The following is a 25091-nucleotide window of genomic DNA, read 5'->3' as shown; positions in this document are numbered from 1 at the left end:
CTGTCTCATGTACTAGGAGCAGTATGATTTTTGCCCAGCTGCAGACAGTTTATGTTTGGAATTCTGGGAACTTTTCAGAGGGTATAAATGCCAGAGCCCCACGAGGGGTCCAGGCATACTCTGAGGGGGCTGCTGGGGGTTCCTGCTGCTTTGATTTATCAAGTTGTTGTGAGCAGAGAGACTTTGACTGTGTTTCTCCAAGGAACTTGGACACCCCTAATCAGCAGTTAGTATTCTAAAGAGGTCTACACCCCCAGCCCCCAAGTCTTGTAAATGTGTAGTTTGGCATTCTTTTGAAAATTTATCCATTAAAGCAAATTTGTAGCAGTGTAGCTGCTTGTTCAAAGAATACATGCTTCACATTTTTTTCTAGATATAATCTATATTGCCTCCTAAAAGACTGTGCCAATTTTTTCACTGCAACCAAGAGTAAATGCACAGCATTTGGCATATATTCTGTAGTAGAAAACGGCAGTGTTCATTTAAGGATACTCGTGTGGAAAGGAAGGATAACTCCAGGGACTGCAGCAAGCCAAGCCTGAGAGAAGGGAGAGAAAAGCCCCGAAGCTGAACTCAGCGTAGTTTACTTTTCGAACAACCACATTTCATACCCAAATTTTAAGTTGTCTTTGTCATAATGCCCATCTGTTAAATCCCGGTGGTTTTACTATGGCTTATATGAACTGTAGTAACCAAGGAACTGGGTCCATGCTTAAGCTAAAAACTCAGGGGACCAATGTGAGTAGCAACTTGCTGTAAAAGCTAGTGAGCAAAAGACACCAGATTACAAGACCTGCTGGAAAGACAATCCTCAGAACAGAATTTCAGAAATTCCTGAGGAGGAGAGACTGATAAAACTAGCCAGAAGCAGCCAGACATTAAGGGAAAATGTAATCAAAGTAAAATAGGGAGTGAAATGAGCTTAACTTACAAACATGCTCCTAAATAAATAAATAAATAAATAAATAAATAAAAAGCTTGTCTAAGGAAAAATTTAGGAGCAGAGCAGCACGGACAAGTAGTTCCTTCATTTCGGGGATGACTGTGGAAAAAGGTCAGTGGAAAAAAGTCATCCCTGAGATGAAACACACAGAAGCAGATCCTGGAAAGGTTTTAGATGCAAGACATACTACATGTTGTTGGTCGACTGGTCCACATAAACACCTTGTCACTGCACTGTGTCCGAGAATAAAAAGGCTTTCCCTAGGGAATCCTCGTGCACCTTGTTTGTCTGCATAACCACAACTAGTCCAGCTGACACACACTGCATCAAAGAATTCTAGCATCATACACATATAAAATGTAATCTGCTCAATGAACTGACAGTAGCTCCTGTTACTGATACATTTTTATAATCCAGCCAACTCTGAGTGACTGTATGGACATCTGTGATGTTTGGTACATAGTCACAAAGCCTGCTGCTTCCTGTCTATGCCACACTCTATAGACCTTTCCAGGTTTCATCTCAGGAAATGTTACCTAAGCAGCATTCTAATTACCACAAATCAAAACCTTAAATAAAAATGCTTAAAATAGTATAGTTTCTTCAAGGCAGTGGTGGCGCACACCTTTAATCCCAGCACTTGGGAGGCAGAGGCAGGTGGATTTCTGAGTTCGAGGCCAGCCTGGTCTACAGAGTGAGTTCCAGGACAGCCCGGACTACACAGAGAAACCCTATCTCGAAAAACAAAAACAAAAAAAAAGTATAGTTTCTTAATGGAGTGAATGAAAATATTTTAAAAATCTGTCCCTCTGTTCTGGCTAGTGTTTTTGTTTTTTCCTAACAACTGAGTTTTATTTTGATGGAAAAAATCATGTGTTCTGACTAGTTTTATGACACAAGTTAGAATCATTTTGGAAGAAAGAACCTCAATTGACAAAACCCATCACCAGGCTGACCTCTAGGTAAGCCTGTTGTACATTTTCCTTGCTTTTTGGATGATGTGAGGAGGGTCCAGCTCCTTGTGGACTGTACCACCCCTGGCTGCTGGTCTTAGGTGCCATAAGAAAGCAGACTGAGCAAGCCATGAGGAGAAAGCCAGTAGGCATTTACTCTCTGGCTTCTGCTTCAGTTCCTGTCTCCAATTTTCTGTCTTGAGTCCCTGCTCTGACTTGGATGGTGGACTACAAACTGTAAGGTAAATCCTTTCTAGGAGGAGGAGGATACAGTTGGAATGTATTGTATTAAAGAAGAATAAATTTTAAAAGAGAGAAAGTTATAGAACCGACTGAGAAACAGTTCTCAGTTCCCAAGGCTTGTTAGATTCACAAATAGACCCTCTATAACTTAAAAAACAATCCTTTCTTCCCCAAAGTGTTTTTGTTTATGATGTTTTATCAAAGCAGTAGGAACCCTAAAGGGCTATTTCTTCTGATTTCTTGTCCCAACAGTCTTAAAAACAAAATAATAAATGTGTCATGTAACAAACAATAGTTTAAAGGCCAACAAAAATGCCAACAATAACCTTAAGCTATTTATCAATATATCATACTTCCAATTACCTCAACTAGTTTACAGTAAAACAAGGTGAGAATCCATGTTTAAACAAAGCACCCACATACACGATGTCAAATATCAAATAAATTTCATGTAAATTCCAGGTAGTCCAGGAAAGATTATGTAAAATTAACAGAATGTTAAGTTGCCAAATCTGACAAGCTGGGTTTAAGTCTAAGGACTGACAAGGTGGAAGGAGAGACTAACTCCTGAAAACTGATTTCTGATCTCCACATGTAAACCAGAGCACACACATCTCTATCACAAGATTTATAAGATTTAGAATCACTTGGGAGATGAGTTTCTGGACATACCTGTGGGGAATTATCTTGATTAGAGTAATGGAGGTGAAAAATCAGCCCACTGTGGGTGGCACTATCCCTTTGGCTGCATAAAAAAAAAAAAAAAAAAAAAAAAAGATGGTTGAGCGTCCATCATTGTTTCTTGTCTATGGATGCAATATGACCAGCTATCGTATGCTCCTGCAGCTCTAACCTCTCCACCATGATATACTTCAACTGTAGGACAAAATAAAAATCCTTTTGTGCTTAAGGTTTCTGTCAAAGTATTATACCACAGTGACAGAAAAAGCAGGTGATGGTAGCATGTACCTTTAATGCCAGCACTTGGAAGGCAGTGAGTGGCAAGCAATCTCTTAGTTCAGGTCAGCCTAGTCTTTTTGTTTTTTTGTTTTGTTTTGCTTTGTTTTGTTTGAGACAGGGTTTCTCTGTGTAGCACTGGCTGTCCTGGAACTCACTCTGTAGACCATGCTGGCCTCGAACTCAGAAATCCGCCTGCCTTTGCCTCCCAAGTGCTGGGATTAAAGGCGTGCGCCACCACTGCCCAGCTAGCCTACTCTTAATAGAGAATTTCAGGCCAGAAAAACCCTGTCTTGAAAATACAAACAAAACCACAATCTAAACATATGTCACGGAAGTAGGAAAATGTGAGCCCTCATACACTGTTGGTAGGAATATAAAGGTTATAGCCCTTTGAAAAAATGTTAGTTCCTGAAAAGGTTTAACAAAAATCTATCATGTGACCAAGAAACAAATACATACAAATGTTCACAGCATCATTATCATAATAATTTCAAAATTGAAACAATCCTAATGTCTACTAACTGATGAGCAAATAAAATGTGTTATATTTGTGCAAGCAAATATTATTCACCCATTAAACAATATGAAGCACTCATTTATGCTACAGCATAAACCTTGAAAGAATCATACAAGTGAGCAAAGCCAGACACAAAAAGTTACACACTATATAAAATTCATGTATTCACAAAAGCCTGGGCTCTATCCACAGGACCCCAGAAAACAAAACATCTCCCTGCAGAGTTGCTAGGAACTGAGGAAATGAATGACAGGTGACTGCTATAGATTATGGATTTGGGTTTTGTGGTTTGTGTATGCTTGGCCCAGGGAGTGGCACAATTAGAAGGTGTGGCCCTGTTGAAGTAGGTGTGTCACTGAGGGCATGGTCCCTAAGACTCTTGTCCTAGCTGCCTAGAAGCCAGTATTCTGCTAGCAGCCCTCAGATGAAGATGTAGAACACTCAGCTCCTACGGCACCATGCCTGCCTGGATGTTGCCTTATTCCCACCTTGATGATAGTGGACTGAACCTGTAAGCCAGCCCCAATTAAATGTTGTCCTTATAAGAGTTGTCTGTTCACAGCAGTAAAATCCTAAGACAGGTTGTTTGTTTGTTGATGGGTGGGGGATGGGGGGAGTGCATGCATGGGTTAGAGTTTGAGGGTGTTCTAAAATTAGATGGTAAAGATCTAGTTGTACACTTTTTTTTAAAGTCCTAAAAAGCAGGGCAGCTGGATGACTCTGTGGGTAAAGAACTTACCATCAAGTCTGACAACCTTAGTTTGATTCTTGGGCCTACATGATAAAAGGAGACTTACGCCTCAAAGTTGTCATCTGACCTTCATCATAGTATATGTACGTGTACAGGTACACACACACACACACACACACACACACACACACGCACACGTGCGAGAAAAAAGGTAAGTGTAATTCAAAACAGAGACACTAAACACACACATACATAAATTTTATGTTTTGTGCCATATGAATTACCTCTCAATAAAGTTGTTGCTAAAATTTTTAAACATCTTAAACATTATAAGTACTAATATATCAGCTTGCTAATTAATTGTATTATTCAAATTCTCCATCTCAATTTTCCCCCTTCAACTTCAGGCATACCCTGAGGTGGTCACTAATGAGTCACTGCTCTTGTGGAATCCCTTCCTACAGGAGTACACTGGAAACCTGCAACTGACTTTTAGCTAGAACAACATGGCAAAAATGAGGTGATGTCATTCATACAATTATGTTAAATTACATAATACTCCATCTGAGCTGTGTAGAGAGGGTCTTCTGGTCTTATTAGCAGAGAGGTATGCTGTGATCACATGACAGCATGTGGGTAGCCCCCTAGAATCTATTGCTGATTAGATGTATGTAAGAGGTCAGATCCTCAGTCACAAGCTGAGGGAACAACTTGCATGGACATGGAAAAAGCACATCTTCCTTGATCGGGATTCTTAATGAGAATACAGTACTGAGTTTGACCTTGTGAGAGACCCTGAGAAGACTGTTTAGCCATTCTAGCCACATAATGTAAGATAATACACATTATAAAAAGCCTTTTAGGCAATGTATTCAATAGACCATACTGCTTGCCAGCACACTAACCTGGAAGTGTAACCCTCCTACAGCATCAGTACACCTTGATACCTGGGCTTCTATCATTTTCTTCTTCCTGTTTTAACAGGTTTTGGCTTAAATACTGGGACTGAGTAAGAGGGAAAAATAAACTTGTATTTTCTCTGATCTCAGTATCACAGAAAAGGTAAGGATCTTCCCCTACCAACAATTAAGCCCAGCTGGCGTTCTCAGTTCTGTCTACCTGGACAGTGTCAGATCCTGCAGACTTGGGGCTCAACCCCCAACCTGAAACTCTTCCTTATACAGCTTGTTATTTGTTATTATTTGAGGCTTTTTTTTTTTTTTTTTTTTTTTTTTTACTTATTTTGAAACAGAGTTTATTATGAAGCCCTGGCTGACTTGAAACTCACTCTGTAGCGCAGGCTAGCTAGCCTCAGGTGTGTACCACTTCACACATCAGATACTGGCACAAGCCTCAATTTGTGACCTGTGCTTCTGAACACCCAGCTATACACTAGGTTGCCCACACTCCACTCCCAGGTTTGATAAATTTTACTTGAGTCAACTACAGAACCCAGAGAAACACATGCTTAGCTTCAGATCATAAAGAATATTACAAAGAATATGAACAAAGAGATGACAGGCTGAGGCTGAAGAAAGGGACATAGAGTTCCCCTACCCTCACTGGATGAACTCTCTACAAAAATGTTCTATTTGTAAGTACTCCAAGCCTGGCCACTGGACTCTCTCAGGGTTATCACTGTGTGGGAAGACTGAAGCATGGGCAGGCATTCCCTAACGTTACTAGGTCTAGGCCTGGTTGTTCAGATCGCTAGTATTCTTATCTTGCACAGCAGCAATGCCATAGCCAGTGAGGTATCTGAATAACTACTGCTAGTTGAAAACTTCCTCCAAATTCTTAAGCATGCCCTTCCTCGTGGATTTGGAGAATGAAAGCCCTTGCCACTTGTATCACATAAAGTAGGTCAAATTTTTCCTTTATGGCCAGCTTGAAGGCAGAAACAAAATTAGAATTTTCTATGACATGCCTTGGGGAGTTAGTTATGAGCCAATAATCATTAACAGAAAGTATACACCATAATATCAAATATATTTTGGCTCATGGTCCTATATTAACTACGAATTATTCCCTTTAATGCTTTTGAACAGATTAATAATTTATGATACTAATTTTACTAAAAGTGTTGTCTCTATTTGGGAAGCATGAGGTACCCTTACACTCGAGAAGCTGAGAGAGAATACTCAGGAATTGACCACCAACCTAGGTCACATGAGATTCTGTCTAAAAAAGGGGGGCACTTCGACTTTCTTCGGCTTAAGCACATGTCTTTGCTTATCTTCCTGAGCCACAGGCTCACGTAGCACAGGCTGTCTTCTCAGTACCCAGGCCTCCTGCCTTAGTGTCACACACGGGTCTTCTTGCTTATCTGTAATTATCAGTTTTGTGCCGTTTTATTGTATGTCTATTTCTTGTATAAAACATAGGGCTGAAAATTTGTTCTTTAACAAAGTTTATTACTTAATAAACAACTCTTAACACTCACATTCCCTGGGACCAGCCAGCTCTGTTACGTCATTTTATCTGTTTACCTGCACTCACATCCCAGGCTTCAAACCTTACTCAAAGTCTCAAGGAGGAGCAGGCTTTCTGGCCCCTTCTGCATTCATCTTTTGACTTAAAATTACATATTTTATTTCTATAATTTGTATTTAGCAGCTCTAAACTAAAAATTTAAATAAAGCACTATTAAAAACTGGAGGTAGATTGCGCCTGGGTCTGTGTGAATAACTGAGGTGTGTATGAGTGATTGTGTATGTGTGTTTGTGTGTGTGCAAGTAATTGGGTACATATGTGAGTGACTTGGGGGTGTGTGTGTCTGTGTGTGTGTAGGAGTATGTGTGAGTCGCTGGTTGTGGGTATGAGTGATTGGAAGTGAGGTACACATGTAAAAGCCTGAGAAAAACTTTTGGATTCAGTACTCATATTCCACTTTGTTTTGAAGCAGGGTCTCTCTTTTCTGCCATTTTATTTCATGTGGTGTGATCAATTCTCCCATGGGAATGCTGGGATTCTCCTTGGAAGGGATTACAGATAGGCGCGACCATACCAGCCATTTAACATGAGTTCTTGGAATTCCAAATCAGTTTCTTAGTCTTTTATAACAAGTACTTTCTTTCACCCATTGAGCCACTGAGGCACTCAAAAATTTTAGAGGGACTGGCAACAAAATTGCTTACTTCATAAAAATCCCTGGGCATCCAAGAAGGAAATCTGTGAAATATTCTAAAATCTGAATCATTTTCAGTCCTAATCATTTCAGACAAGGGATCTAGGCCTACTCCTAACTGCTTTTTTAAAGGGACAAATGCTGCTCAAATTTTTCAAATTGATTTTTTAAGCTAATGAAACTTCCTCTATTAAGGTATAATCAAGGGACTTCAAGATACATGACCAACACACATCCCTAAGAAGCTGCCTTAATACAATTTTGGGGGTGTTGAAATTGGTTCCATAACTAGCACTCTCCTGCCTACTACTGGGCTGACAGTCTAGGTACCATCAATTCCACCTTCCATTTAGACTTGTTACACCTAGAGAAAACTTCAGATACCATCCAACACAAACAGGTTTTCTTGCTATCAAACTATGACTACCTTGAAAGCTATGTTAATAAAGACATTCCTGAGGGTGTATTAATTAGCAACAAAAATGTTATCTGCCAAGATGATGACGAGAGCAGAGGGAACCCTGGGTGAGTGTGTAAGGAGGGATGACAATGCTCTGAGTGAATCCAAATGGAATTGTGAGTTAATGTATGTGCCTGGCATGAGCACAGCTACATCAAGGACTCCAAAGCCTCAGAACCATGGGAATGGCAGTCTTCTCCAGTTGAGGCTCGGGGAATGGCAAAGCCTTCCTCTGGTCCAAGTGCCTGTATTTAGGAATGAACCATCAGTGTGAGTAAAACATCAGATGCAGCTTCCTCATCCGAGATAACTGCAACCTAAAACTGCTCCCCTGCAGTGACCTCCTACTGAGATTAACTCCTTTCCCTGAGTTGTACTTAATAAAAGTACTAAAGTGCCTGGTTGTTGCATAATTAATTGGCGTCTTGCATGCTCACACAATGCCCAACAGATCTGTCTACGTGTGTATCCCTTCTTCATTGTTTGGACACCCCAATCAGGACTCAAAGTTTGATTAGTGCTCAAACTGGGACTCTGGAGTGTATGAAATTTGCACTGGTCAGACCAAGGGATCTCCCTGGAGAAGCAGGTAAAGTATGACAGATAAGAGTGAAAGAAAGAGGGGTGCAATTCTAAGCTTCAGGTGTAAAAAAATGGGGCAAGCTGAATCTATAAGGCAGTTCTGTGTTGGTGCCTCATGGGGAGACTGTGAGGACCTGTGGAGGGTGACAGCACAGCGGGACAAGCCCTTGGCTCCCAGAAGGGACAGTAAGTATGGATCCTGATTACTAAGAGGGAAATACTAAACCCTACAGGCAACAAATCTATTACTGTCCTAGCTCAAGAGCCCGTATTTCCTACCTACCCAACACACTGGAAGTCACACTTGGTTCCACAGACCCTGTTTTCTAGTATGTTAGACAAATAACAGCTTTTTGAAAAGTAGAAGTAGCACAAGCTGACAAAGCACAGTAAAAATCCTAAACACACAACAATGGGAAAATCAAGCTGCGTGGGAGACACAGCTGTCCAACCACACAGAGTTCACTTAACTTGTCTTTCTTTGGGGGAGGGGGTGACAAGGGGAGAGAAGAAGAAAATTTTTAAAAAGTAAGCTATTGGTAGCTAAAATAGAATATATGAACCAGTTCATTTAATAAGTTCACACATCACACTGTTTTGAATAAACACAAGAATAGCTACATTTAAGTATTATATTAAGTACTTTTGAGAACGAGGTGTCCTCAAAAGAATAAAAAATAGCTAAGAAAGAGCTCAAAAATTTCCAAATTTGCAATTAGGAAAATGCAAGTGGAAACAAGGCTGAGATTTCATCTCCCCAGAATCTGAATGGCACAGACAACAGGACAAGTGGCAATGACAGGGAGTGTGGCCATGCATAACTGACCAGTCAGAGTGGAAAGCCCTGCTGCATGACATACAGCTACACCACTACTCTGCTGTAAAGCAAAACCATGAACTCTGCAGGGAAATGAACAGAACTAGAAAAGTTCTGTTCTGAGGGAGGTAATCCAGAAGCAGAAAGATGAACACCAAAAGTTCTTTCATCTGAGACTCCTAGCTCCGCATCATCAGCTGTGAGTACATATCTGGGAACAACTGCAGAAACCAGGAAAGTAAGAAGGGGGCCACTGCCCAGGAAGGCAGTTGGTGGAGCATTAGAGTAGCATGGTGCAAGTGATCCAAAGAGGAAATGGGGGAAATTGAGGGGGCCCTAATGAGGGAGGGCAAAGAAAGATAAATACAGGAGAGAGAAAGAGAGGGAGAGAGAATAGTAAGAATGTTTTAAAAAGTCATAAAGATTCATACTATTAACAATCTGTCCTTAAATCTATAAAATACAGTCTGTATAAATATACGTATAGAGGTTAAATGAAATGTTCTCATCTGGGCTGACAATGTTCCCTCTAAGAGCCAAAGACAATTTAACAAAACCCTAACACCAGTTTTGGGCAAGGCTGTCCCAGAGACTCTCCAAACATTACAAACAATTGCTATTGCTTTTGTCAGAGTAGACAGATGAGTGTTTCATCTCCCCAGGAAAAGTTTTGTCACATAACACTGGGGTCTGAGTCCTTGTCTCAAACATGTCAGATGAGAGCAACCAGATGAGATGAAGTGAGATCAGAAGAAGCCAGGCAAAGCCAGCAAGATGGCAGAGTAGACAAGGGCACTTCCACACAAGCCTGATCCCTGCAACTCATGGAAAGGTAGAAAGCACCAAGTCCACAAAGTTGTGTTCTGACCTCCACACAAACTTGCCCCAGTAAAAATGAATTGAAAGATAAGAATACACTACTAAAATAAAATACTAAAAGCTGCCATCTGTTGGGCCTTGGACGAGGTAACTCCATTTAACCTGTTACCTTCAGTCACGTAGGACAGGTAGAGGGTGTGACTAACAAGTCTCCACCTCCAGAGACTTAAATATTAATGAATTATCAAAAGGCCAGGGGCGTAGCTAATTAAGTTATTCCCTCCCCTTTCTCCCTTCCCTATAAGATTGGCCTTCCCTGGCTTTTTGGGGGTGGGGGGGTGCGTATCACTTGCGTCCATTCACCATGTCATGAACAATAAAAGCTTTGGAAAACCAGACTCCACGTGTCCATGGTCTCTCTGCCTGATTCCCAGCTTTTGGAACCCTGGAACCTTGCCGATGCAGCCGCCGGCCCACCCACTGACAGCTGTGTGAATGTGGGATCCTCCGCTGGCGGCGCTGGAAGCCCTGATGCCGGACCGCCCTAGGACTCTGTCGCCGGACTCCCTCCCCCGCCCGCGAGATTTCTTCCCCACAGCCATCTGTATCATCCATCTCTTGATGGATACGATTCCACTTATCATGATCAACATTTTTTTAACTGAGACAGGATCCCACCATGTAGCCCTGGCTGGACTGACACTTGCTATGTAAACCAGGCTGTCCTGGAACTCAAGAGATCCACCTGCTAGCCTATCTATACCTCCAGAGTGCTGGGATTAAAGGCTGTGCCATGATATGTAGCCCTATGCCAAGACATTTCTTTTATCTAGTTCTTATTGTATCTTATTGTAACATATTATATAACTGACATTTTTTATTACCTGTTTTGCCCAATTATATTGTAAAATTATGAAAAGCCAGGAATTTCTATCCATCTTGCATCCTGATATATTCCCTAAATGACACATAGCTACCAAATAGTACTTGCTGGCTCAAATCAACAGAATAAGTTACAAGTGCACAGTCAAGAAAAGCCTCTCATTCCACTCTGAAAAACCGTAAACACACAGCATACAAGGAGTGTGGGAGAACAGTCCAGACGTCCTTTGTTATGCTAACAAAACATAATCCTTTAAAATTCTCTCCTCCTCTCCTGTATGATAGGGGGTGTTCTAATTGTAAAAAGCATTTAAGAAATTAGTCATATAAAAATTGAAAAATGAGAACTGCTTTGAGGGAGACGGAAAATAAGAGACAGAATCTCATCCTCAGACTCTATGGCCAGGCAACTCATTTTGGTTTCTAAACCATAAAGGCAGAAGAGGAAAGGAACCTTGGGTAGCTTCCCACTCTTGAAATTCCTGACAACACGATATCACATCTTCTGTATCATTCATCACATTTTCACATGCTCATTTCTACACTGTGGCATATTATTAAATTTTAGGAAGTCACTTTCTGTGTTCTATGAAAATTAAAAATGAAAGCCATGCCTCTGGGTGACTGTAACATGAAAAGACTCTGGAAAGCTATGAGCAGAGCTGACAAAGTCAGTGAGACCAACAAACAGAACAAGTATAGCACAACATCTGGAAAGTCTCAGAGATTAACTAAGTTCTCATCTCCAACAGCAAGAGCAGGTTCTTGACCAAAATAAGGAAAAGGACGGTTTGGGTTGGTCTGTACTGGCAGCTACCATTCATGAAAGGAGTGAAAAACTAAATTTAATTTCATTCAGATCAGAACCACATATTCAAAACACATCCAGACCTCAGGAATCTACTGGAAGCGAGCACTAGAAAGACCTCCAAGGCAAGTTTCTCAGGTTACCCCTTGGTTTTTGATATTAAAAAGGTCTTACATATCCCAGGTTGGTTGAAACTTGCTATCAAGTGGAGAAGTCCTTGAATCCTCCTGTTGCTACCTCCTAAATGCTAACATTACAAAAAACCACCACAATGCCAAGCAAAAAAACAGGTTCTGTTAGAGATAAAAAGAGCACAAGCAAAAACAACACAATGGCCAGGTATGGTGGCTCACTCCTTTAATCCCAGAATTTGGGAAGGAGGGGCAGGCAGGTGTCTGAGTTCAAGTCCAACCCTGATCTTACACAGCAAGCCCCAGGCTAAGGCTAGTCTCAGGATGCATAGTGAGGCCGTGTATAAATCAAAAACAAAAACCAGCCAACAACAAAGCAAATCCACCATTAATTTGGGCATGACTTAAGAATGAAACAACTCAGGGCCAAAGTAGTACGTATGTATGTACATATGTGTATACACACACACACACACACACACACACACACACACACTCACTCACTCCATCTTGAAGAATCAGATAGGTTGCATTCTCAATAACCATGGTTTATTTTAGGCTTTGGGAACAAAGTAAACCATAATATAAATAAGTAAAATAAGGTTAAAGTGTAAGAAGAAAGCAGGTGACAGGGGATGTGACCCACTCGCTTGAGAGGATGAGGAGCCGGCTGCATGTTCCAGGTTAGACCCTGAATCAGAGAAACAAATTCAAAGATTGAAGAAGTGGCTCTGTAGCTAACACATTTGCTATGCCTAAGAGTGAGGCCAGGGTTTAGGTCTGCAGAACCCACAAAACACTTCGACAGAGACACACATCTCCAACCTAAGCTTTCCTACAGCAGATGGAAGCTGAAATGTTCATGGAGACAGACAGTGGCAAACAAGAAATCCTGCTTCAAATCCAGTGGATGGTGAAGACCAATACCCAAGGTTTCCTACAACCTTCACACACTCACAGTGGCATGCAACACACAAAAACACACATAGACACACACACACATCAACATCATCATCACCACCACCACCACATTTATAAAAAGGAAATGATAACAGTACAATAATCAAAACTATAAGAATGAAAAAAATATGGAATGTCTGGGTTATTCCCAACTAGAAACACATGGACTGCTTAGCTACTGAGAGAGCACATGCTCATATGATAAAATAAGCCTTATGTCCAGACTATGCAGAGAAAGAAGGAGGACAGAGATACAAACTAAGACTTGGAAAACTAGGCAGGAGCCTCGGGCCCCTCTTCTGCAGCCTAAGCTGCGGGCTTTCTGGAGCAGTCCAATAATCTGATACAGAAACCAGTTAAGACACTCTGCCCTGTACTGTGCATATCAACATTATACCCTCAAGTCACCCAGTGGCTTGGTCCCGAGTTACACAGGTGATTCCAGCAGTAAAGGTGGCATGCATTTCCACGGTGGCAGACATCAACAAGGACCTCACCTTGTCACTGTCATCATGACAAATGTGGTCGTGATGGATGGACTGGCACTGAAAAGAAGCACCAACACTACCTACGAGAAAAAGGAAGGAGAGTTAAGCAGCAGTAATCCCTTGTAGCAAACCGCTTCCGCAATTAAAGAGACTCATGTAATGTCCATCATCCCATCTAATCCTCAGACAAGCTTGTAAAGCAGGGGCAAGATTATTTGTGGCTTTTCAAAAGTTACATGTACACACAAATGAGTGCATGGAGGTCAGACAACAATCTACAGGAACTGGTTCTCCTTCTAGCATGTGGCACTGAGGGACAGCTCAGGGTGCCAGGCAATCTGTGGGCCCTATTTGGAGTTTCTCCACACAAGAAAAACATAGACACAGGTTCACAGCCAGCAGCAAACAGTGAAAGGACACATTTGAAACTGAAGGCTGGCTGTTCAAGCCTGACTCCCTCACCTCTTGAGGCACAGAAAATGGCCTACATCCCAAGTAAGACCCCCTAAGTAAGCACATCCTCCAGGAAGGCAAAGTCTCACATAGAATATAACAAAGGATATAATTAAATTTCTATTCCACATACACATACTTTGAGGCTGTCCCTATAAATTCAACATATAAAATACAATTCACCCAGGCCTGATGGTACATGCATTTTGGAGGCTGAAGCAGAAAAATAAGAGTTCAAAGACAAAGAACAAAGGATAGTCTTTGAGACAATAAAGGCTTCTTTTAAAAATCTACATCAAATAAGATTTCCGGTATTGTTAGGCATGGTGGCACACACCTTTAATCCCAGCAACCGGGAAGCAGAGGCAGAGGCAGACAGGTCTCTGTGCATTTGAGGCCAGCCTGGTCTACAAAGTGAGTTCTAGACCAGTAGAGTTATATGATGAGATCCTGTCTCAAAACAAAACAGAAAACACAAAGATATCAAATATTTTGTTACTTTAAACACAAACAGAAGTGGAACAAACATTGTTGTGGGGTTTACTTGTGACAGTCTTTCTCTGTATGATTCCAAAGCTCACCTCGGGTCTGTGCTCATCTCTGCCTCCAGAGGGAGCTGACTACAGGCATGTACCACTATGCAAGTTCTAATCACCTGAACTTTTTCCTAAAGTTTTTGGTTTCTATTTCACACCATACACAAAATGGTAATTAAAAGTTCCATATAATTAAAATAAAAATAAAGCCAGATGTGGTGGCACTAATCCCAGCATAAATAGCTCCTGGCTTGCAAAGGCTACATAGTAAGACTCTAAAAAAGAAAAGAAAAATATAGAAGGAAGAATGGAGGAAGAAGGAAGGAGAAGAAGGAGAAGGAGAGGGAAGGGAAAAGGGAAAGAAAAAAGAAAAGAAAAATTTCAGGGAAAAACTGTAGAGTTTTTGTTGTTGTATTTTCTATATAATCTCAAAGAAGAAGAAAAAAATGTAGAAACAGGAAGATTACCACAAGTATGAGACAAATCTTGTCTAAACATGGTATTCCAGGCCAGCTAGGGTTGAGGGGGATGATGTCTGTCTACATGCATGTGTGTGTGTGCATGCATGTGTGCATGAGGGGGGCGCTATTATTGCTAGGGACTGAACATGGGTCTCGTGCATTCTAGGCTAATGCTCCTGTGCTGAGCTGGGCCTCCTCTAGCATATAGGATCTCCAGCATACAGGACTCTGTCCCCTCTCCTGAAAAGCTGCTGTAAACATCAAGCCATAAATGAAAGGAGAGCATGCACAAAGTGTATACTGTGGTACACGTCTGAAATCCTAGCACTTGGGAGGTAGGAGCAAGATTAGGAGTTCAAGGCCAGATTAAGCTATGAGGACCCTGCCTCAAAAGGAAAAGTTGGCACACATTCTCTAGCTGACTAAAGAATAACAAAAGCCATTTTCATTACATATAAGAATATGACTTTTGGAAAAGCCATTTAGCAGATAAAGAAAGCATGCCAACTATGTTTCTGACAGAAATTTACCCAAGTCATAAATTGTATTAGGATGAGAAATACAGTGAATACTAGGCAGTAACAACTCTGAGCTTCCCCGTGAGTGCTGGCTTGTGTCCTCTAATCCTCCTGGCAGAGGATTCTGCTTTTGTATTCTTCCCAGTGCTGGGGATTGAACCAAGGGCCTAATGTATACAGACAAGCCTTCTGCCACTGAACTGCATCCTAGCTAGACTACCCCTAGACTTTTAAAAACTACATTTCTTCATTATATGTTCTTCTTGCTCATTTATTAAAAAACAATTTCTACAAATTCAAACTGTAAGAGATAAGTTAAAAGAAGATAGCAGGCAATATTGCTCATTAGGTAGAGTGCTTGCTGTACAAGCTTGAATTCCCAGAACACACAGAGAAGCCGGACAGCAGCACAGGCATCTGTAATTCCACTGTGCCACTTTAGGAAGAGAAGCTTGTAGGTCAGCTAGCCTGGCTTACAAGGGTAGAGAGACTCTGTCTCAAGCAAGGAGGAGAGATAGAGACAGATACCCAGAGGTTATTCTTTTGCTTCTAAACATACACCCAACATCACAACATGCTCGCACGCACACACATTCACACAAAAGACAAAATTATTTTTAATAATACTTTAAACTACAAAGGATAAAGCAAAAATACCTTAACAGATTTACCCGTTAACTTTTCAGATGCACAAGAGCTTCCTAATCTACCTGGTGCAATAACCACCCCATTTATTTTATATGGAATTGATTACCGATTTAGAAGACAATATTGTAATAAAAACAGTTGGGTGCAGTGGTTTACAACTTTAATCCAAGTACTTCTGAGGCAGAACCAGGCAGATCTCTGTGATTTCAAGATCAGCATGGTGTAAACATTGAGCTCCAGGCCAGCCAGACTACACAGTGAGACTCTGTCTCAAAAGTAAAATAAAGTAAGAAAACAATCTCACTTGTAAGAATAAAAGCAAATACATTTGGGCTAGAGAGGTAGTTCAGTAGTAAAGCTACTTGCTGCCTGACGATCTTGAGTCAAAACCAAGTCGTTTCAAAAGAAAACCAAACAGACAACTGCTCATTCTCACATAAAACTAATTTTATTCCCATTAGTCACCTGACAGAAGATCAAATGTGGCTGGAAGCTCCATAAGGAAGCACTGTGTATTGACTGTGGTTGAGGCCATAACACAACCCCATAACACATCCCCACTCCACCAGCCCTAGAGAAAATGAAAGCCACACACAAGTGATTTAGAAAATCTCCTGTATGTATGAACCTGGCACCACAGGCAGCATCTGAATTGTAGTAGTTAGAAGGGTCGGACAGGAGTATCAAAAGTTAAAGGTCAGGGCTGCGGAAATGGTTTAGTACGTGCTATGGTTTGTATATGCTCAGCCCAGGGAATGGCACTATTAGAAGGTGTGCCCCTGTTAAGAGTAGGTGTGTCACTGTGGGTGTGGGCTTTAACACCCTCATCCTAGCTGCCTAGAAGTCATAGTCTTCTACTAGCAGCCTTCAGATGAAGATGTAGAGCTCTCAGCTCTGCCTGCACCATGCCTGCCTGGATGCTGCCACGTTCCTACCTTGATGATAATGGACTGAACTCTGAATCTGAACACCAGCCCCAAATATATGTTGTCCTTTATAAGACTTGCCTTGGTCATGGTGTCTGTTCACAACAGCAAAACCCTAACTAAGACAGTAGGCAAAAGTCACTCAAGATGAGGAGCTGAATTAGAATCCTCCGCACCCACATAAAACTAGATTGGACCGCTGGCAGCTGTAATCCTAGCACTCCCAGAAGCTCACGGCCAGCTGGCCCGAGGTATAAAAAGGAAAAAGAGACCCTGTCTCAAGGTGGAAGGTAAGGACTGAACCTGAGATTGCACTCTGAACTTCATAGACATCCATGCCTACAATCACAAACACACACTGACAAAGTTAAAGGCTAGCCTGGGCTACATAGCTTACACTATTAAAACAAGAATGAACGAACAAACAAACAAGTCAGATGTGGGCATACACGCCTATGGTCCTAACCGCTCCAAATGTTGTTGAGTAAAAGGATCACTGGAGCCTAGAAGTTTGTGGCCAACCTGGCCAAGTTAGTAAGTCCCTATCTCTATAAAATGAAATGAAATCAGGGCTGAGGCTATAGGTAAGTGCTAAAGTATTTGCCTAGCATGTATGAGCCATGGTTTGGCTCCACAGCACTGAAAAAAAACAAGCAAGCAAATAGACATTTACATGCAAGAATAAGTAAAAGCAAATCTGGACACAAGTCTTATACACATAGCAGGATATTTTCCTGCTACATTGTATTCACAGTGGAGCTCGATGACTGGGCAGTAGAAAACGAGGTGGAGCTGGGAAAAGGAAGAGGAAGGGGAGGAGAGAAGGAGGGAGGGAGAGGGAAAACAACATGAAGGAAGAATCATGGGTCCCTAGCAGTCCCGGGTAGCAATTTCTATCAAAAGGTTAGATATTAGGTAACAATTCTAATTGGTTGGGAATTTTGTGTATTAAGCATTTCCAAATATATAAATCCATTGGATAATCTTTAAGCATTAAGAGTCTTCATTCTACCGGGAACTGAGAACATGGTGGGTATTCTCTGGGGCTTAGCACAGAACCATGAGGGTGACGGGGTTGGCCCAAGATCCATGTATTGTCACTATGAGGCTAGTCATCAGAACCAGCTGCCACAGTAATGTCTTGTGGGGGTGCTCTTGACCTCTGGCCACTTCTAGTTCAGGAACATGGCGGGCAGCCCAGATAGCTAGCAGAGCCAGACTGTGTCACACCACATTTTATATACATGTCACAAAAATAATAATTCACTGTGGATGAATGAATATTCTATGAGGGCTGGGAGAAGGCTCAGTGGGTAAAGATCTTGGTTCACAAGCATGAAGATCCAAGTTCAGATAGATCCCCAGCACCCACATAAAAGCCATGCAAAGGACTACACATCTGTAACCCTAGCACTGGGGGAACAGAAACTGATGGTCTCTGGGGGGTGGGGAGGGGAGGTGTCTGTGTAGCAGAAATGGTGAGCTCCAGGAGAATCAAAGACTGTCTCAGAAAATGAGGTAAGTAGAGAACAATTAGGAAGACACCCAACATCACTCTCTGGCTTCCAAATACACTGGTATGAACGATGTTTCTCTGTCTCTCTCTGTCTCTCTCTGTCTGTCTGTCTCTCTCTCTCCCTCCCCCCCCCCCCCATGGGAGTATTCAGGTGTATGTGCCATCTTCCTCTATCACCCTCCACATTATTGCCTTAAATCTGGGTCTGTTGCCAAACTAGAAGTCTCAGTTTCTTCTACTTTGGCTGCCACAAAAATCCTACCTCTGCCTCACGTGCTGGAGTTACAGACCCATGAAGCTATGCCTGACTCTTTATATAGGTGCCAAGGATTCAAACATAAGCACTTCATATCTATAGGGCAAGCATTCTTAACCCTCTGAGCAGTCTTCCCAGTCTCTAAATACTAATTTTAAAAAGAACATTCTCTTAGAGGAGTCTACATGTTTCACATAATTATCAAAGGAGTCAAAGGTACAAATATTCCCATTTAGCGATCAGAAGACATTATCATGTTCATAGAAACTTTTGAGTGCAAAACCTAATGGTCAATTGTGAACACTCATCTTTCTTGACCTACTGGTAGTGTCCAGTTGATTCAGCTCTGCTCCTCAAAAAGGTCATATGGCACCTCTATCCAACCTTATGAGGAACTATCAAACTGTTTTCAAAGTCACTGCATCATTTTACAATCCCAGCAAAATACAGAAGGCTATTTTCGGTTGTTCTTGGAGGAAAGCCCACTTTGGAGTCCTATCGAATTCCAGGTTAGAGATTTGCTGACTTGTAATCATAGGAAAGTCACCCTACACATCCTATGCTTCTCTCACTGGAAAACTAGAGTAATATGATCAGCTTATATGGAAGTCACAGAGCACTTCTGAGAGTTAAAATTAAGCAAATGAAAAAGCTAATAACACATGCAGGGCACATAAGCAATACAACATACCTACAAAAGGTATGTTACCTGCAACACAGGTTGTTACAGAGTTTGCATGAGGTAGGAATTTAGCACTGTCTAGCACAGAAATGGCCAAATTGTTACTCTGGGGTCTGGGGTGCCAGTGTTCATTCATACCCATGGACACATGCAAATCGTGTAGATGGCCTATTTATCACACTCTGCTTTTTCCCAATGAGACAAGGACTTTCACTAAACTTGGAGCTAGTCTGGTGGCCAGCAACCCCCATCTATACCCCCAAGCACTGGGGTTACAGGTACACACGTTTTATTGGGGATTTTTCCCCCTGAGGATTTGAAATTAGATCTTCATGTTTACAAAGCAAAGTGTTCCTACTCACTGAGCCATCTCCCAGCCCCAAGTTGTTACTCCTGTATCAACAGAAAAAGCTAACAGCACCAACCAACCTCCTTTCTCTACATTTCTCCAAACTGTCATATTTGTTACAGAGAAAGCTTACTATGTCATCAACAGAAGAAATGGTTGAATAAAATTCTATTTCTTCCTATAGACTGTTATACAGCTCTCCTGAAAACTACTGATGTGGAAAAATCCACCAAAATATACTAGTAATTTTTAAAAAATGCATACTTCAAATATACTTCAAACTTCTTATTTATAAAACAATCAAACTGGGTATGCTTTTAATCTTAGTACCTGGGAGGCAGAGGCAGGATCTCTAAAATTTGAAGCCACCCTGGTCTAAACAGCAAGCTCCAGGACAGCCCATAAGGAGAACTCTATCTCAGGGGGAAAAAAAAAATCACAAAAATTAAAAATAGACACAAACTATTCACAGATCCTTCAAAAGGATAATGGGACAGTGACATGTCTTTGTATTGTTTTCCTTTTCTATAAAGATAAGCTCTACTCGTGTAAATATGGAAGAATGATGGAGGAGACTTCTCAGTGGGTAAGAGCACTTGCAGGGCAAGCCTGATGCCAGGGCAACTGTCCTGGAAGCTTCAGTCAGCTGGCCTGGCATAGGCAGCACAGCAGTAAAACAACAGAAAGACGCTGCCTCAAACAAGGCAAGGATGGATGCTCAGGGCTGTCCTCCACACCCATGCCATGACTCAGCCACAACCAAATCCAGAGGGACAGAGAGACAGAGACAGGTAACAAAATATATTACTTCTATAATTAAAGAGAAATGGTATAACCTTAAATACTAATTACATAATTTCACTTATGCAAACTTAGATACTGATTTAACCTTCCTACTTAACTTTCTCCTTAATACCTCCCGGTCTGACTGCCTTGAAAAGCCCGAAGCAGGTCATTTTGATTCTGGCAGCCAAGGCATAGTGACTAGATAAAGGGAGTAAGAGGGCGGTAGTAGAAAAAAAAAAAGAGTAAAGGCAGGCATAGCGCTACGATGGATGGATACTCGCCTGTGTGCCCAGGGAGTTGACTGCACAGGGACAAGGGGAAGTCTGGGTGGGAAAAGCATGCCCCCTCTATGTTTTCAGACACCACGGTGATTATAAACCTAAATATATCTCTATGTTGTCAATCACCGCTGTGATGCTAAACCTGGAAGGGATCTATTGTGACCTCAACTATCTTAAGTGTAGCACAGCTGAGCTTCCTGTGAAAATCGGCTGACAAATAAAATGTAAATCGCTTCATTTCACAGGCATTTTACCTGATTAAGAATTATTTTTTTCAGTATTGATTACCTCACCTCGAAGTAACTGCCAAACCACACGCCTCATCTCATGTTATTTCAACAGACTTCCTCACTCATACAACTACACACTTCTAGAACTAGAAACGTGGCCAAAGGCCCAGATGTGGTGGCACAGGCTGTGATCACAGCACTCAGGAGGCACAGGTAGGAGACTTTTTTAAAATTATTTATTTTTGTTTTGTTTTTCGAGACAGGGTTTCTCTGTATAGCCCTGGCTGTCCTGGAACTCACTCTGTAGACCAGGCTGGCCTCGAACTCAGAAATCCACCTGCTTCTGCCTCCCAAGTGCTGGGATCAAAGGTGTGTGCCAACACTGCCCGGCAGAGACTTTTTTTTTTTAAGACATTGGGTATGCGTATTTGTTTATGTGTATGTATACCATGTGTGTGGGCACCCTCTAAGTCCAGAAGAAGGTGTTGGATCCCCTGTAGCTGGAAATACAGGTAGGTATATGACACCTGATACAGGTACTGGGAATGGAATTCTGGTCCTCTGGAAGAACACCAAGCATTCCTAACTACTAAGCCATCTTTCCATTTAAAATACTGTTTTGAGATAGGGTATCACTATGTAGCCCTAGCTGGGCTGGAACTTGCTATATAGACAAGAACGCACAGAGAACTGCCTAGAGGTAGGAGACTGGCCTGGTTTACACATCAAGTTCTAACCAACCATGGCAAGATCCTATCTAAAAAAAAGAAAGAAAGGAAAGGAAAGGAGAGGGAAGGGGAGGGGATTGGGGAAGGGATGGAGAACGGGGAAGGGAAGAAAACAAAACAAAACAAAAAAAAACCCAAAACAACAAAAGGAGATTATGGCCCTAAAAACCTACCATATAGATGGCTAACTACCGACTTTAAATACTATGTTTTTGAAATGTAATTCAAGTGAATTATAGGAATGATATTCTAAAATTCCACTGCAGAATTGAACCAATTCACCACCTAAAGTCAGACACAGCTAGAAAACCAGATTATTTACACAGAAATCTGTTTCTGGAAAAAACCTGACAGTTGGAGAATAGACTACAAGCAGATGACTCCCAAGGAAAGAAACTGAGGTAGGCCCTGTTTAGTTCCTAACCCCAATTCCTTACATTAGTCACCCCCATCCTAGTCAAAGAAAGACTAAGAAAACATGGGGTTTGGAGAAGTCTCTATACCCCAGAGCAGCTAATGTGGGCTTCTAATGTTTTTATTTAAGTTTTGGCTGGTTTAACTTACTATGTTTGTTAAATCCAAGTGAATTTTAAACTGCTAGAGGGTAGACTACTAATGGATTGTCCACAGGCATGAGAGTGAGCAGCAAGGTACAGTTGGGAGCTGGGGGGTTGGAAGATAAGGATGAGCCAGATGGTAAAGCCCTTGATGACCTGAAAGGAGAAGGGCAAGAGAAATAGTCTACAAAGAGTTTTAGTGAATGACTGTAACAAGTGAGGGCTGACACAAGACAAATCCCCAGAGAGTCATGAGGGTAATGGTGAGAGTCCTGAGTATGAGGAAATACCAATGCCGCTACATGGCTACATGTTCACAGTGAAAATCAGGGAACAAACCAATTCTGTCTCTATCATTTATATACAAAACACAACAACTACTTAATTCTGAAGATACGTTAAGACTCAAATAACAGTTAGGAATCACGATAAGCAAATAGTTTTAATTAGCACACACTGCTACAAAATTATTTCAAGCCAGATAAATCAGACAGCAACAAGAATGACTAAAGCACAAAATGAACTCAACACTAAACTGAAGGAAAACACCTACAAAAGCAACTGGCCCCACAGTGACAGCACTGGAATCCCAGCATGAGGGAGCATAAGGCAGGAACATTCAGGGTCATCCTCTGGCAACAGACTGTCTCCATAAAAAAAGAGGCAAACAGACTCCTCATCTGGTTTCTGTGACTAATGGGGACAGAGGTGTTCAGAAGAGGAAGTGGAGAGAAAGGGCCCTAGATCAGAACCTATCTTCCATGACACAAAGGACACAAGGTATAAACCAAAATGCACGTGGACAAAATTAAGCACTACTAACTCTGATTAAAAAATGAGTTAAGCTCGCTGATGAAGCCAAGCAAGCACAGGTCCCTCTCAGGCCACTGACACCAATATAGTCAGGTCATTTTCTGAAGATACAGCAGATTTTACATATAAGTTATTGTATCTTTATTTTTAACAACTACAATAACATTTTCAAATTACTTGATGGCCAAATAAAACGTCTACAAACAAGACTGTGAGTGTGCCATGCTGGCTCAACACAGAAATAAAGAAAACACTGAAGCAGGCTCAGAGAGAAGGGACACTAAAGAGGACAACAGCCATGGCCAGGATGAAACTAAGGAGGAGAGGAACCTCAAGAGACTAGAAACATCGAGAAGCTCACCAGACAGCTGATCTCACTAGCTCTTCAGTGCCGGCTTAGAGACTGCAAGCTGGCTACTTAATAATACAATCCTTTAGCAAACAGCCACTGGAAACTTATAGAACTCTAGTTCAGAAATTCTTACTAAAGCTACAAAGTTATCTATGTATCCATTTAAAAACATCTAGCTCACCCTGGCTTTAGAAACCCTATAGCTACTTTTTTTTTTTTTTAGGTTTTCAGGATTAAAAACAAAAAAAAAGAAAAGAAATAAAAAAAGAAAACCTTTAAAAGCTAAAGAGTAAAATTCGAATTACCAAAGAAATTCCATCCTCTTCTCCAAAATGCTGTTGGTGCTTTTTCCTAACCTGAAACTTAGCATAATTTCCTACTGTAACCTTAAAAACTTGTGGATGGTGAGACGGCTTAATGAGTGGGTTAAGACACTTGCCACCAAGCCTGACAACCTAAGTTCCAGTCCCAGAACCCATGGTAGAAGAAGAACAGAACAGACTACAAGTTGTCCTCTCACCTTTAGACAATCACTGTGATGTCCCTACCAAAACAATGAATGCAAAATGAAAATGAATTTTAAACAGTAAGGACTGGAGAGACGACTGAGCAGTTAAGAATACTTGCTGCTTTTCCAAAGGATGCAAGTTCAGTTCCCAACACACAACCACCTATGCTCCAAGGAATCTTATGTTCTCTGGTCTCTGTGGGTATCTGCACACACATAGCATACATACACTCATACATACACTCATAAATAAAAATGTCTTTAAAAAGAACCATTTTTCTTTCTCTTCATAGTCATTTCTGGAGGTTACTGATTCACCCATTATCATCCTAGGACCCCCAAAATTCCTGTATAAATACAAATGCTTAAGATTTCCTAGGCTAGGGTGGGAATATATATAGCTCAGTTATAAAGTATATGTGCATCATATATGAGGTCCTGGGTTCAATTCCCAACACTATACAGAAGAAAAAAGAAAATAAAAGAATGAGACACTCTCCCAGGCAGAACACACAGGACCTCACTAGGGTTCACGATCCACAGGCTAAGGCTGGGGTCTAGTGATAGATCCTTTGCCTAGCATGTACAAGGGCCTGGGTATGACTCCTAGCACCTGAATGTACTAGCTCACTGTTAGTAAAAAGTATGTTACGTCATGATTCTAAAACGTCAGAAGATGCAAACTTAAGTCAGCAATAAATAATATGAACCAGAAGCAAAGAAAAGGGAGGAAAAGACATACAGAATAAAGTTAATCATAAAATGCTTTGTGGGAAAATGTAAACATGGTTGAGAAACTGAATACAGTTAAGTAGCTAAAACAATCAAAACAAGACAAAGAAGGTGTCAGTGGGACTCTAAGACACACTGGGGGGGGTGGGGTGGAGAAGGGCACCAAGGTTTCTCTGGGTAGCCCTTGCTGTTCTAGAACTCAATTTATAGACTCGCTGGCTTTGAACTTACAGAGACCTGTTGATCTCTGCCTCCGGATGCTGAGATTAAAGGTGTGAAGAATCAAGTACTAAACATGTATGTTTAAAAAAAAAAAAATCACTAACAATTGGTCAGTGGTGGCACACTCCTTTAATCCCAGCACTTGGAAGGCAGAGG

General features: G+C 41.4%; 1 protein-coding gene across 5 annotated transcripts in view; it reads right to left on the bottom strand.

Annotated features, from left to right (window-relative positions):
• The window catches only part of Rnf38 (ring finger protein 38), a 103005-nt gene that overhangs the window by 44255 nt on the left and 33659 nt on the right, over positions 1–25091 (bottom strand). For 4 of the 5 annotated variants that reach the window (XM_034502215.2, XM_034502217.2, XM_034502218.2 and 1 more), the window contains exon 2: positions 13391–13461. The exons of the other annotated variant lie outside the window; for it this stretch is intronic. In XM_034502215.2, coding sequence (XP_034358106.2) covers positions 13391–13461 — 71 coding nt within the window. The remainder of the gene's footprint in view (positions 1–13390; positions 13462–25091) is intronic. 5 annotated transcript variants of the gene reach the window in all.

Source organism: Arvicanthis niloticus, chromosome 5 (assembly GCF_011762505.2).
Source record: "Arvicanthis niloticus isolate mArvNil1 chromosome 5, mArvNil1.pat.X, whole genome shotgun sequence".
NCBI lineage: Eukaryota > Metazoa > Chordata > Mammalia > Rodentia > Muridae > Arvicanthis > Arvicanthis niloticus.
The sequence above is the reverse complement of the archived record's forward strand: the minus strand, read 5'-3'. Positions and strand labels throughout refer to the sequence as shown.